Consider the following 13,086-nt stretch of genomic DNA (forward strand, 5'->3'; position numbering starts at 1 on the left):
TTTGCTGGCCTGTGATAGGTTAAATGTTTTCCGCTGAACTGCCTTCAATTTCACTATGAGATAGTCCAGGGGTGTAGAGGTCGTTACTGATCGAAACCCCTGGAGTATCGAGGATGAGAGTAATTAGCTGACATGGCAAAGTTTTTAGAGGCAGAAAAATAACAATAAAAACTTTATAATTAGAAAAAAGAAACCGCTAATTTCACTCATGTACCGTGCATTCCATTTGCGGATTCTTACCAGTTGTACTAAAGTGATACGGCACCGCCAAATGGAACGTGTTTGGATTTTTCCATGATGGCAGCTACGCTTCGAATAAAAGCTATTTATTTTCGGTATTAACAATAAAATGGATATAAAAAATAATACCTAAATAGTTTCTTCATATATTGAAATAAACAATCCGTGTGATTTTATCGGATATAAATACGTTCTGCCTTGTTTTCAATAAAGAATACATTCCGGTGATAAATGAAAAAATTCGGGTCCGCCATCTTGGATACAAGTGGAACAGATTACCTTTACCTATAAATTTTGTTATTATTGTTCCTCAGCGCTGTGAGTACCTGTACATAATAGAACGTGTCTATAGACATCGTTATAACAGGTGTTGGAGCACATGGCCCTGTGGTTGGAGACAGAGATTTAGATATCACAACAGTCAGTTTAACACTACCATTTTACTAGACGGATATCATTGTGATCAACAAAAAAAACTTTAAAGTAATTATTACCAAGCCTGTCCATTTATACATGCATTAATATCATGAATATAACAAGTGTTACAAATCGGATTTCAATTGTTTACAGTCGCCGTTAATGCCATGTAACCGATAGGAAACATGGCCACCAAATGTTCTCTATATCCGGTATCACATTTTAATATCGATACAGCCCCTTGAATACTTTTTTCAGTACTTCTCATTTCAACATTGAGTAGGAAGGAAGACCCATTTGGTAACTTTTCCACTCATTCTGCCACTAGTCACATCAACAGCATACTACATGACCGTGTTAGATAGGTGGCATTTATTAAAACATCAACTGGGAACATTCAACAAGCTACCTGGTGAATCTGAATCCTGCTACTGGCCCAAAGGATATCCCAAAATAGTTATCAATAACATAAACCATTCTTTGATCTCTACAGGCTTAAAAGAAAGTCGAGGTCATTCATTTGAACAAACCCAAGTCCTTCAATAAACATGTTACAAGTCTAATAAAAGGTAACTAGGTCATTTACCTAAAATTCTTGGAATATTTTAGTCTTTTTTGTCTCTGTGACCTTGAATGTTGATCAATGTACAGTAATTTATTTTTATCAACTTGGTTGCAATTCATTGCATTCCATCCCATCTTCTTGTAGACCAGATCTCTAGTCTACTAATTGCAAAAAAATTATTTAAAGATGATAATTATCATATTTGATCCGTCACCTTGAATGAGAGTCAAAGTCATTCCTTTGGCATTAACCTGTCTTTTCATCATGCTTCGTTGTGTATAGGGGAAAGTTGAATATACAAAAATCAGCTGTCACAATTAACAAACGCTCTAACACTTTTGATAGCTATTTTACAACTTCTTTTATAAATCAATAACCATGACCACCTTTAGCTTTTCACGAGTCAACTGTTTCCAATAATCAGAAATTTTTACGGGTCAAATATCAGTCATCCAAACTTTTTGGTATCAGTAATACTACTGGTACATGCAAATAAGAACTAGTCAGACAAATATAATGTAGCAACTTTATTTTACATTTCAACACACTCGCCTTACATAATAAAATCCTAATCACACACTCATCATATACTCTGACAATGAAACTGACTCAAAATATGAATCTATCTTAATCCATAATTAACATTCTAAAAATAACCTTACAGCAATTTTTATGATGATATTTTCTTTTTATAAAATGCAGATATTCCATCTTTGCATATTAAGGAAACCTGGAGTTATTTCCCTTGCAGGTAGGTATTGATTGTGACGTCATTTGTTTGAGAACATGACATCAGTTTCACTCACAAAAAAATTATATCACAATTGATACTTTCCCACAAGGGAGATTACTCTGTAATGTAAATAGCCCCTTCATTTGTCTGAAAACTAATTTCGTTTATCGAAAAGAAATACAAATCTGATTTACTTCAAAAAATTTCAATGCTATAAAGGCCTTCAACTTGCATGATCTGAAGGGCAAGGTTCTTGTTAAGGTCAAAATAATTAAACATTTGTAAAAAAAAAAATCTCCCTCAGTCAACACAAGATGCACTAACGATTAATACACGCAGTTACCCGGTAGCAATCAGGTTTTTGTCATCACCTTATGTATGATAAAACAAAGAGGGAAAACGACTGAAACCTTGTACATTACAAGCTATCATCGTAGTTAAAAGCTCAAAAAGATGGAATGAATACAAAGTAAGTTAAAATAGTATTTTTTAGAAAGTTCAATCTGTCAAGTTTATGACAAAAATATCTTTTATAACATTATGCTGCAAAAAGACACAGAAAATTTGGGAATATGCTTTAACATGTTAAAAACATTTTTAGAGGATGGAATTTTTATGTCTATTTGATTGTCCCTTCTTGCTTTATAGTACTTCATCACAACACCAGTTTTAAAAGGACATGTTGTTTCTAGTCATCAATATGGTGTTTTCAAATCCAAACCTCCATGACCTCTATGCTGTTATTCTCAGCCAGTAATTAAGAAGTGTCAAAGTACTATGGGCATCCATGCCCTTTGTAAAAAGTCTGTCAAGTTGTGTTATATCCTTCCGTCATCCGGAGCAGCCACGACAACCACAGTTCACACACTCTACAATCTTACCCTACAAAAATGAAAACAAAATTTACCAGTTAGCCTATCTGTTTATAATCACTAAAACCAATAAATTCAAATCGGAATACTTATTATCTGGTCAGTTTGGTAAAGGTTGTACCTGATTATTAACAGATAGGAGGATCAATATAACCAACTCATATTGATAAGATCCTGGTAACTGATTATCATTTACTCTCCTAATCTTTATAGATGTTTCAGTTTCCATGATGATGCAGTTATATGTTGTTTGATTTTGTTAAGTAATTAATACATAGATTAAGCTACCAGTAAGTGCAGTGAAAACTAACCAGAAGAGTTGTCTCCCTTAAAATAATCTAATGATACTACTAAATGTACAAGAATTTAACATAAACTAATCATGAATATGATTTTGTTAAGTATTTAATACATTGATTAAGCTACCAGTAAGTGCAGTGAATACTAACTAGAAGAGTTGTATCCGTTTAAATAATCTAATAATACTACTAAATGTGTAAGAATTTAACATCAACTAATCATGAATTCAATAGTATAAAATACTCACCGCCTCAAGTTTTCCCTTTGGAACTCTGCACACACAGTTACTGTTAAAATTGGTATTCCTGGTCTGAATGCATCGTAAACAACACAGATTCTCGTAGCCTTGCTTTTTCCATTTGGCAATGAGATTTTTATCAGCAATATTTTCCTTTAGACAGTACTCATACAATTCTGAAAATTATCAAAATATACATTCAAATAACCATTTTACAATGTCACAGAAAATACTGTGCTCTAGTTTCAATAATGATAAACATATTTAAATAAATAAAGCAAAAACATGTAGTGTTCTTCAGCTTTCAAAATTTAGTTCAGACTTCAAATAAAATAAAATAGGCTAATTTGGAAATCAATCACTTTTCAATATTTTTTTTCATTTGTTCAAATAAAGTTGAGAGTATGTATGTGATTAATATTTTACTTTGGTTATTTTTTTTTATACTTGATTGAGTTGATTTTGATATTGATAAAAAATAAAAATGATTAAAAATGAAATTTTTACAAAGCGTTAAGATATAATGTAAGACCCTTTGATGATTACCTCTGCTTATGGCTTTTCTCCTATAAAACAAGTCATATATGTAGCGTGACTTTTGGTGGTGGAGGCGGTATATAGGCCACAGTCCTTCTACCTTCCTTTTTCCTTCATGTGGATCAGTTTCAGCTGTAATAGAAGATAATTTCTAAACTCACTGAAATGTTAAGAAGGTTTTCTCCACACAGTACACATTTTCCCATGGGTGTATATTTATGTCATTTAGTCATTTCATTACTGTACATGACTACATATTGCAAGGCACGATTATTATTATTCATTTATTTATTTATTTCAAGGATGTATATGAGAAAAATAAGTCACTGGGTTTAGGGCAAGTACAAAACGGGAGCTTTTGTGTTTGTGCACTTTTGTGACTGTGACTGCGCAGCCTTTGATGTAGCTTGTGGGTGAGAGGGTTACCATCTTACTTTCTGAAGCGTGCTGTCATTTCATGAGCTGTCATATTTTTTTAACAAAATTTTAAGACATTTCTTCTAACTCTTCCGTCCTTAAAGCAAGTAGATCTACTAAACGTTATGAAATTTAATTAACTTTACATTGGTCAAGGACGTACATGAGAAGGATAAGTCACACTGGGTTTTGGGGAAGTCCAAGGCAAGCGCTTTTGTGTTTGTGCACTGACCGTGACGTTGGGCGACGACTGATTTTCCTTTGATATCCGCCGGCGCAGCCTTTGATGTAGCTTGCGGGTGCGAGGGTTACCGTCTTACTTTCTAAAGCGGGGCCGTCATTTCATGAGCTGTCGATCTTTTTTAACGAAAATTTAAGACATATCCTCTAAATATTCCGTCTTTAAAGCAAGTAATATACGTCGTGAAATTTAATAAACTTTACAATGGTGTTTCGTTTGACTCGATAAGACAAGTATTTATTGAGAAAAACGGTTTTTATTCCCGGTTCATAGGCGTCTCGCGTGGTGTTTAGTAATGTAAAGAGACAGTCACGAATCCTTCTCACTTATAAATCCTTGCATTGGTGCATGTTTTGTTTGACTTGATAAGACAAGTATATGTTTTTATTCTCAGTTCATAGGCGTCTCACGTGGTGTTTCCTAGTGTAAAAAGACAGTGACGAATCTTTCTCTCTTATATCATAATAACTATAAATCCTTGACTTATTTATTTTTATTTTTATTAGACGTCTATTATTTTTTTTTGGGGGGGGGGCTTTTATTACTAATTCTACTTTTGGTAGGTCTATTACTTATAAAACCGACCAATGTACCAGACACTACAAGCCTTATCCACTGAACCATGGATATACAAATGTATATAATCCGAAACATAACATGATAACGGTTATTTCACAAGCTTATAAAAATTCTCAATCAATGGCGACGCAGCACAATGTTACGAATGTACAAGTGAATCGGGCAATATCTGTTTTGACGTTTTACCTTCCCGCATTTTCTGGTCGAGTTCGTCGATTGTTGGTTCTATAAGCTCCCATCCTTCTGGAGGAGGTTTTCTACTTCTCTTTACTTTAGGCATGTCTGTGTCTGACGATGTTTTCCTAGAGAACGTCGAGTTAACACGAGTAACTCAATAAATAGACGCTTCTCACACAAGATGATGTAATTCCTCACTGAAAGATCACGACTGTGTAATGGTGGTTTCGTCAATTGCATTTCCGGTTTGTAAGCACCAGCTCGAGGTCTGGAAAGGAGCGAAAATCCTGAAAAGGGTTTCTCTTTGTTTAGTTGATTGGTTCACAGAGAAAAAATGCCAAGAGGTAAACACCATATCCACTAAATGTTGTGTCGTTTTGAATATGATATTTCACTCATATATCACGTTCAAGGGTGGCCATTAGCCACATGTCCACGACTAAAAAAATCTCACGCATTACACTGTTACAAGCTCACTCCTTATTTTTTGCCTTGGTGTTTTACTTAATATTCAAGAGTCTTATTAGATTCTAAATGATATGATATTTATCACAAGTAACATGTAAATAGGCATAATAACCGAAAAGACATATTATAACTGTACGTATTATCTAGTTATTTGGTAAAAGTGTAATGAAGACATTACTATAAATAGATCTTGTTGTTATAGGTCTAAAAGGCTATTTTTAGATGTACTGTAACTGAATAATGATTTTCTATTTTATTTCTATGTCATATTTTTCTAATTATTTGAAGTATTGAACTCAATTGGAGTAGGTCTTAAAACAAATACCATGTTCTAATTAAAGCTACAAATTAAATAGTAAAAAAATATTAATAAAATGTATGAAATGATATACATTACTCAAATACATATCTTTATGATGCAATCATGCATTAGACACATACATATTTATGTAGGTATTAATATAAAAAAATATACCTAGCTGTGTAAAATTATCAATACAGCAGAAGGTTAAACACAAAATGAATGAATTAGATTAATATGAAGATATCTATTGGTGACAAGGAATCAATTAAAACGTGTAATAGAATGTAGAATTGGTAACTGTTTAGTGTTTGTTAACCATTACCAGGGGTTTCAATATTAGGCGGTACCCGGTACTTTTTGGCGGCTGAACCTGGCTGTGGTACCGTCTGATTTGGGCTTAATTACATTAGATAGCATAGAGATGGTATAGAAAAGTACCCCCTGAAATTGCAATTGTACCGCCTCACCTGATAGATAATGAAATCCCTGCATTACTAACATTATCGAGGTGTAGGGGGTACGTACCTGTTAACCATTTCTAACATTACCATGGTGTAGGGGGTACGTACCTGTTAACCATTTCTAATCTTACCATGGTGTAGGGGGTACGTACCTGTTAACCATTTATAATATACCATGGTGTAGGGGGTACGTACCTGTTAACAATTTCTAACATTACCATGGTGTAGGGGGTACATACCTGTTAACAATTTCTAACATTACCATGGTGTAGGGGGTACGTACCTGTTAACAATTTCTAACATTACCATGGTGTAGGGGGTAGTACCTGTTAACAATTTCTAACATTACCATGGTGTAGGGGGTACGTACCTGTTAACAATTTCTAACATTACCATGGTGTAGGGGGTACGTACCTGTTAACAATTTCTAACATTACCATGGTGTAGGGGGTACATACCTGTTAACAATTTCTAACATTACCATGGTGTAGGGGGTACGTACCTGTTAACAATTTCTAACATTACCATGGTGTAGGGGGTACGTACCTGTTAACCATTTCTAATATACCATGGTGTAGGGGGTACGTACCTGTTAACAATTTCTAACATTACCATGGTGTAGGGGGTACATACCTGTTAACATTTATAACATTACCATGGTGTAGGGGGTACATACCTGTTAACAATTTCTAACATTACCATGGTGTAGGGGGTACGTACCTGTAACAATTTCTAACATTACCATGGTGTAGGGGGTACATACCTGTTAACAATTTCTAACATTACCATGGTGTAGGGGGTACGTACCTGTTAACAATTTCTAACATTACCATGGTGTAGGGGTTATGTACCTCATCCTCAATACTCCAGGAGTTCCGATCACTTACGATCTCTACACCCCTGGACTATCTCATTGTAAAATTGGAGGCAGTTCAGCAGAAAACAGCTGAACCAATCACAGACCTGCAAAGATTTCCTTTGAAGACTACAGAAGAGTGACGCACAACATCAAAGCAACACAGCCAACCACAGTGTACCCTTATACGGCTCTTTTGATGTACATCAAACAACTAAATTACCTGTTCTGTTGCCTTCAATTTTACTATGAGAGAGTCTAAGGGTGTCGATATAGTAAGTGATTGGAATCCCTGGAGCATTGATGATGGGGTTACCTGTTAACCATATCCAACATTACCATGTTTGTTGTAGGGGGTACCTGGTAACCAATATTACCATGTTTGTTGTAGGGGGTACCTTGTAACCAATATTACCATATTTGTTGTAGGGGGTACCTGGTAACCAATATTACCATGTTTGTTGTAGGGGGGTACCTTGTAACCGATATTACCATGTTTGTTGTAGGGGGTACCTGGTAACCAATATTACCATGTTTGTTGTAGGGGGTACCTTGTAACCAATATTACCATGTTTGTTGTAGGGGGTACCTTGTAACCAATATTACCATGTTTGTTGTAGGGGGTACCTGGTAACCAATATTACCATGTTTGTTGTAGGGGGTACCTTGTAACCAATATTACCATGTTTGTTGTAGGGGGTACCTTGTAACCAATATTACCATGTTTGTTGTAGGGGGTACCTTGTAACCAATATTACCATGTTTGTTGTAGGGGGTACCTTGTAACCAATATTACCATATTTGTTGTAGGGGTACCTGGTAACCAATATTACCATGTTTGTTGTAGGGGGTACCTTGTAACCAATATTACCATGTTTGTTGTAGGGGGTACCTTGTAACCAATATTACCATGTTTGTTGTAGGGGGTACCTTGTAACCAATATTACCATGTTTGTTGTAGGGGGTACCTTCTAACCAATATTACCATATTTGTTGTAGGGGTACCTGGTAACCAATATTACCATGTTTGTTGTAGGGGGTACCTTCTAACCAATATTACCATATTTGTTGTAGGGGTACCTGGTAAACAATATTACCATGTTTGTTGTAGGGGGTACCTTGTAACCAATATTACCATGTTTGTTGTAGGGGGTACCTTGTAACCAATATTACCATGTTTGTTGTAGGGGATACCTGTTAACCAATATTACCATGTTTGTTGTAGGGGATACCTGTTAACCAATATTACCATGTTTGTTGTAGGGGGTACCTGTTAACTGTTTCCACTATTACCATGTTTGTTTTAGGGGGTGCCAGAGGTGGAGCAAGCTCGGGAAGAGGAGCTAAGCGTATAATGAAAGGTCAGAGACGACATTTTACAAATGAAGATCAGATTAACCAGGACATGGAGAAAGCAGAGCGCGAGGAACAATGGAGGGTATATGCTTTTATTTATTGTCTATATTGATAAAAAAAATCTAAATTTTACACACCTCAAATATCATCAGTTCTGTTGGTGGCATTTTCAACCATCAATTAATACACTGTTACTGACAAAATTTCATAACCTGAATTTATCTGTAACAAAAGGTATCATGTTGATTTGAACCAAAGTTGTTTTACCATGCTGATTTAAACTAAAGTGTATTGCTGTACCATGTTGAGTTAAACTAAATCTGTTAATTTTAACTTGTTGTACCCTGTTGATTTTAACTTTTTGTACCCTTTTAATTTTAACCTGTTGATTTTAACTTGTGTTAACATGTTGATTTTAACTTGATCATGTTGTTGTAGAAATCAAGAGGTCAGGGTGGTGTAGGTGGCGTCCAGCCTGGGGATCTCCCTCCCTCAGACTCCGAGGAGTCGGAAGAGACAGACTCTGAAGATGAAATGGTAATAGTTACATTTAGTCAACCCAAACTTGTATAAATCTATTCGCTAACCCTGTTTAATCCAGGGAACCTTGTTGATTCAGACCAAACTTTTAGTTTTATAACTTTATTCAAATACATAATTTATATTTAATAACTGAAATACATAATTTATATTTAATGACTGAAATATTTAGATTATTTTTGTTTTACAATGGTCCTGCTGACTTCCAAATGGATGAGCATTGACTTTATTTGATCACTATGAATTATTGCTGTTGCTATAAAGAGATTGTTATCAAATGTTTGTTTATGTGTTTCTAAAAAGTTGTCGTAAAAACTGTAATACAGTGTATACTATCAAATGTTTATTTGCTGTCAGCATTAGATATGGACTCCGATATATCAAAATATCTACATTAGGTCTTAGTGGAAACATACCACTTCTTTTGCTTTGTTAAAATTCATTGAAAGAAAACTTTATTTGTAGGCAAAGCCCAAAGGAGTGGCACATCTGATTGAAATAGAGAATCCAAACCGATCGAATCGTTCACAACTAAGGAAAGTCACGGACGATGCTGCTCATACCAAGACAGAATTGTCAAGGAGAGAAAGGTTTGTTAAAACTCTTATTGTTCATTTATTGTGAACTTCTCCTAACTTTTATGTCACTGATCCCCATGAGACAAAGTCCTATGTGACCTATCTAATTGACTCTTGCTCATCGTTCATTGTGTATCTTATGTCTGTAAATGATTTATATTTTAAAGATGCTCTGCCGCTGACAAATGTTAATTTTTTCTCTATCAAAAACAGGAGCATATAAGTAAGGGTTTTTTTGAATTACAAAAGTTACTTACTTTACATCATAACCGCCATTGAAAGGTTTGAGCTTTGAATTTTACTTCAAGATAAAAAATATTAAAAAAATCAATTGCATTCCAAAAAAATTATGTAGCATAGTCCTATATGGAATGAAGTACTGATTGAGCATGCAACAGAGGCAAAATAAATGATTTGATGTTATTTTTTGTGTTGATTATACACATATATACATGATTGAACACCAATTATTGTTCAAAGAATGAGTATAGTTTATGCTCTGTCGACAGTGGAGCATCTTTAAACTTTTTCTCCAAAACTACTGTCAAAGAAAATCGAATGAAATGTTGCATAAACCCTGTTTTGGCTAAGGTGAATCAAAAGCATGAATTATATGTTCCCCACCCCCTGAGATGTGTGGGTAGGGCCAAATGGAATCAAATTAACTGAAATTTTTAAAATCTTCATGACTCCCAGATGTGGTTGAATCAAATACGTATGTACTATTCATAGAATGGGGGGTCTTAAGGCCCTTAACAATACCGTAGTTGTGAATTTCATGACCTCATGGTCTCAGGTTTTACCCTGGGGATCAAAGATAAAAATCTCCTACTTACAATCTTATGGAAAAACTTAAAGAGATATCTAATTTACATTGTCACAGAGAGGAAATAGAAAAACAGCAGGCTAGAGAGAATTATCAGAAACAGCATTTGGCTGGTAAGACAGAGGAGGCACGGGCTGATCTGGCTAGACTAGCTATCATCCGAAAACAGAGGGAGGAGGCAGCAAAGAAACGGGAACTAGAAAATGAAAAAGGTGAGTTACTGGGAACAGATTCAGGTATCGTGTCAACTTTGTTATTATAATCCTAGGTGGTTTCTTTTATATCAACCATAGTGATGAGTTTGGCAAATCAGCTTGGAGCCTGTAAATTAAGTAGCAGTAGAAAAATGGCATCTCTCTTTTTATTGTCTCTTGCCTCATTTCTTCCGTATCAAAAAATTGAACAAAGATGAAGTAAAATGTTTTCTGATATAAAAATTCTTCCTTTGTTAATGGCCTTTTTTATTTTGTATCTTTATAATATTGTTAAATATTTATATAAAATTGATCACCTTGAACATACCAATGTATATGATTGCTTTTGTATATTTCAGCAAAAGAAGCAGCAACCAAGAAAAAATCCTGATATTGTTACAAATAGACAACTGTTAATATAATTTAATTGACTGAATATGATGAACGGTTGGGGATATGCTAAAGTGAAAGAAGGTGGAGGTGAGGTCAGAGACTGCCCTCCCAGACACGCTAGGAAACCCGGACCCACGGCTAACAGCTTCCTTGGTTGTTGTGCATGTTCTCTATATGACAAGTCTTTTTCATTGTTCTCCAAATTTACTTGAAAGTTGTACATTATGATAGACAGTTACAGTATCTAGAGTCAGTCTACTTGAAATAAGTTTTGTACTATAATTCACTCTTTGTAATCCTACTGCAAAATCATGCCTGCCTTGGTGCTGTTTACGTAATATTCCACTTGTATATTAGATGTCACAGCACAAATTGAACTTTTTACCTTCTCTACATCAAAGATTGAGACAGGAAAAATCCACAGAACTTTTGGAACATTTCAGATATTTATCCTCAATAGATTAGTTTATGATGGTTAACTGATGAAAGTAACATTTACTTTATACCAAGTATATTAAAAGGAAATATTATGAATTGTACATTTTTTATTCCACTTTTGCCTCAAGCTTGCAATCCAAGTAGCATGCACTTGCTATAACATGTATATTGCAATCCTTCATAGATGTCATGTACTATGTAGAGAGATGAACTATTTACAGTGCTATGGATCTTGGGTGTATTGTGTTAGGTGTCAGAAAACTATGCAATCTAGCCTACATAGTTTTACATATGGAATGTAGAAAATGTCTTCTACACCACAGACAATAAAGATTTATATTCTATAGAAAAAAAGAGTATTTAATTGGTTAACATCATGTTGTAACCTTCCTAATCTGACATGTATATATACATGTACAAAAATAAATAGAATTAATAAATATATATACATAACCATTCACTTCATAAGAACAATTTATTTTTTTGCACAGTAAAATTATCAAATTTTAAATCCTGAGAATACCAAAATAAAATGTGAATGAAGCATGGCAGGGAAATCCATATATGTAGTATAATAGAAATCATTTATTTCCTAAAAGTGCAATGAGACGGAATGATCAGTAAGCAGGAGTCATAGATAAAAGAACAGCTAGGTTTATAAAAGCATTGATGTGCAAAAACTGTAATATAGGATTGATGTAAAGTCATGATTATTAATAGGATATTAAATAAAGAAGTTTGTTTTCATAAACTTTGGTTTAGATACACTCAAAATTTAAGAATTAGATATTTTCAGATGAAATGTATCCCATGAAGGATCTTTCTGTAATACCTGGTTACTATAACCATGCAGAAAGAATGATAACTATCTGTTTATCAGGACATCAATATTAGAGTCTAGTATTTTATCTTCACAAAATATTGTTGCTTTGAAAGAAATTTACCATTTTGTTATTTCTAAAACATTTTGACATTACATTTTGAAAACTCTATGATCTTTATGAAAAATTTACTTCACTCAAGACAGAGATTGAAATGTTGCATGCATTTAAATGATTAACTGCATTCTTTGAAAACATTTTGTAAATCATGTTTATTGCATTTTGTGAAAATTGGATAACTGTTACCATGGTGGTTAAGTGCTATTAAAAATATTCTCAAAAATTATGATGTTGCTATGTTTTCATTTACAGGTACATGTATATGTGCTATGATTCCATTTACGGGCACATGTGCTGTTTTTATTTACAGGTACATATACAATGTTTTCATTTACATATGCATCTGGAATAAACAAATCGTATTTGAACATGAAATTTGCAATGGCATCTGTGTAGAACAATTTATACTGAACTC

General features: G+C 34.2%; 2 protein-coding genes across 2 annotated transcripts; one reads left to right on the forward strand and one right to left on the reverse strand.

Moving 5' to 3' along the window:
• Positions 1-1,736: 1,736 nt before the first annotated feature.
• On the reverse strand, positions 1,737-5,500 carry LOC138323370 (protein BUD31 homolog). The gene is made up of 4 exons (XM_069267952.1): positions 5,326-5,500; positions 3,912-4,034; positions 3,375-3,541; positions 1,737-2,837 (listed from the first exon to the last, which is right to left on the reverse strand). The coding sequence occupies exons 1-4, from the start codon at positions 5,417-5,419 to the stop codon at positions 2,787-2,789; spliced, it is 435 nt and encodes a 144-aa protein (XP_069124053.1). The 5' UTR covers positions 5,420-5,500; the 3' UTR covers positions 1,737-2,786.
• Positions 5,501-5,509: 9 nt separating this feature from the next.
• Positions 5,510-12,897, forward strand: LOC138323369 (28 kDa heat- and acid-stable phosphoprotein-like). Its single transcript, XM_069267951.1, has 6 exons — positions 5,510-5,660; positions 8,713-8,843; positions 9,200-9,298; positions 9,767-9,891; positions 10,763-10,917; positions 11,259-12,897. Exons 1-6 carry the CDS (start codon positions 5,651-5,653, stop codon positions 11,288-11,290), a joined length of 552 nt encoding a protein of 183 aa, XP_069124052.1. The 5' UTR covers positions 5,510-5,650; the 3' UTR covers positions 11,291-12,897.
• The last annotated feature ends 189 nt before the right edge of the window (positions 12,898-13,086 follow it).

Source organism: Argopecten irradians, chromosome 5 (genome assembly GCF_041381155.1).
Source record: "Argopecten irradians isolate NY chromosome 5, Ai_NY, whole genome shotgun sequence".
In the NCBI taxonomy this organism is placed as follows: Eukaryota; Metazoa; Mollusca; class Bivalvia; order Pectinida; family Pectinidae; genus Argopecten; species Argopecten irradians.